Source organism: Puntigrus tetrazona, unplaced genomic scaffold (assembly GCF_018831695.1).
Source record: "Puntigrus tetrazona isolate hp1 unplaced genomic scaffold, ASM1883169v1 S000000360, whole genome shotgun sequence".
Classification (NCBI taxonomy): Eukaryota; Metazoa; Chordata; class Actinopteri; order Cypriniformes; family Cyprinidae; genus Puntigrus; species Puntigrus tetrazona.
The window spans coordinates 1-1476 of record NW_025048015.1 but is presented as its reverse complement, the minus strand read 5'-3'; the positions used below and the strand labels follow the sequence as shown (position 1 = coordinate 1476).

At 39.0% G+C, this 1476-nt stretch overlaps 1 protein-coding gene across 1 annotated transcript; it reads left to right on the top strand.

Annotated features, from left to right (window-relative positions):
• Positions 1–228: 228 nt before the first annotated feature.
• LOC122333688 (echinoderm microtubule-associated protein-like 5) lies at positions 229–1187 on the top strand. Its single transcript, XM_043231388.1, has 3 exons — positions 229–553; positions 634–806; positions 953–1187. The coding sequence occupies exons 1-3, from the start codon at positions 452–454 to the stop codon at positions 1170–1172; spliced, it is 495 nt and encodes a 164-aa protein (XP_043087323.1). The 5' UTR covers positions 229–451; the 3' UTR covers positions 1173–1187.
• The last annotated feature ends 289 nt before the right edge of the window (positions 1188–1476 follow it).

Genomic DNA, 1476 nt, shown 5'->3' with positions numbered 1-1476 from the left:
CATTTTTCATCATATTTTTAACTGTAGTTTTGATCACATAAATTCATAAATTCAGCCTTCTTTTTAAAAAACATCTCACTGCCTCAAAAATTTGAATGTTTGAAATACAGATAGTTAGATAGATCTTCGATATAGCAATAATACTATAGAAATAATAGGATATATAAACAGTGGGAAAACCCATTTCATTTCATTGAAATTTTTCATTTGTGATGAAAGAAGAAACAACTAAATAAAATACATACATAGATACGTGCATAAATGATGTTTCTAAAGCCAGTAAGAACTAACTAGCTTTAGTCAAGCAGGTTATTTTTCCTGATAAATATCGTGGCTCACTGTGTCCCCCTCCTTGGTCGTTTAGGGGAAGATTCTCGTAGGCACTCGGAACGCTGAGATCATTGAGGTTGGTGAGAAGAACGCAGCCTGTAACATTCTGGTGAACGGTCACATGGATGGTCCTATCTGGGGACTGGGAGCTCACCCCACCCGAGACGTCTTCCTGTCCGCTGCTGAGGACGGCACCGTGCGCCTCTGGGACATCTCAGAAAGGGTAAATTACATAATGCCCGTGCATAGTGATTGTTTTGAGATACCAGATGATTCAAAATTCTCTCTTGTTCGGAAAAACAGAAGATGCTGAATAAAGTGAACCTCGGTCATCCCGCGCGCGCGGTAAGCTACAGCCCAGAGGGGGACATGGTGGCCATTGGCATGAAGAATGGAGAGTTCATCATCCTCCTTGTTACCTCACTAAAGATCTGGGGGAAGAAGAGAGACCGGCGCTCTGCCATACAAGATATCAGGTGAGACTGACGCTAATTAAGCATTATTAGTAAAAATAGTAAAAGCCACTTTCATTTCCATTTCAGGCAGCTGCAGGTTTCTAGAATGTTATTTCATTCTTACGTTAACACGGTCCGATGCAACAACCAATGTTTTTTATCCTCAGGTTCAGTCCAGACTCGCGCTACCTGGCTGTGGGTTCCAGTGAGAACGCAGTCGATTTTTATGACCTGACGTTAGGACCGCAGCTCAACCGCATCAACTGCTGTAGGGACATCCCTAGCTTTGTCATGCAGATGGATTTTTCTGCTGACAGCTGCTTTGTGCAGGTACGGCATGTTGAGCTGGGTTCGTGCGTTTTTGCTTGCTTGCATGAGAGAATGTAATGCTTATCAAAGAGTATTTGTCACTGGAATTATATACTTCAAAGTAGAATAAAATTAAAAATACATTTATATTAAAAGCTATTTGTTGAGAGCTTTGGAGCGAGGATTTAAGTGCAAACACGTTTAAAATGGATTGCTTTTATTACATTCACATTTATTGGATTTATTACAAGCATTTATTAAAGGAATAAAGCCCCACAAACTGCACCGGGGTTTATGAGCTAATGAAAAGCTAAATTAAATCATAAAAATATAAATTTAAAGGATTTAAAAAATAAAAAGATAAATACTTAATAAAAATATA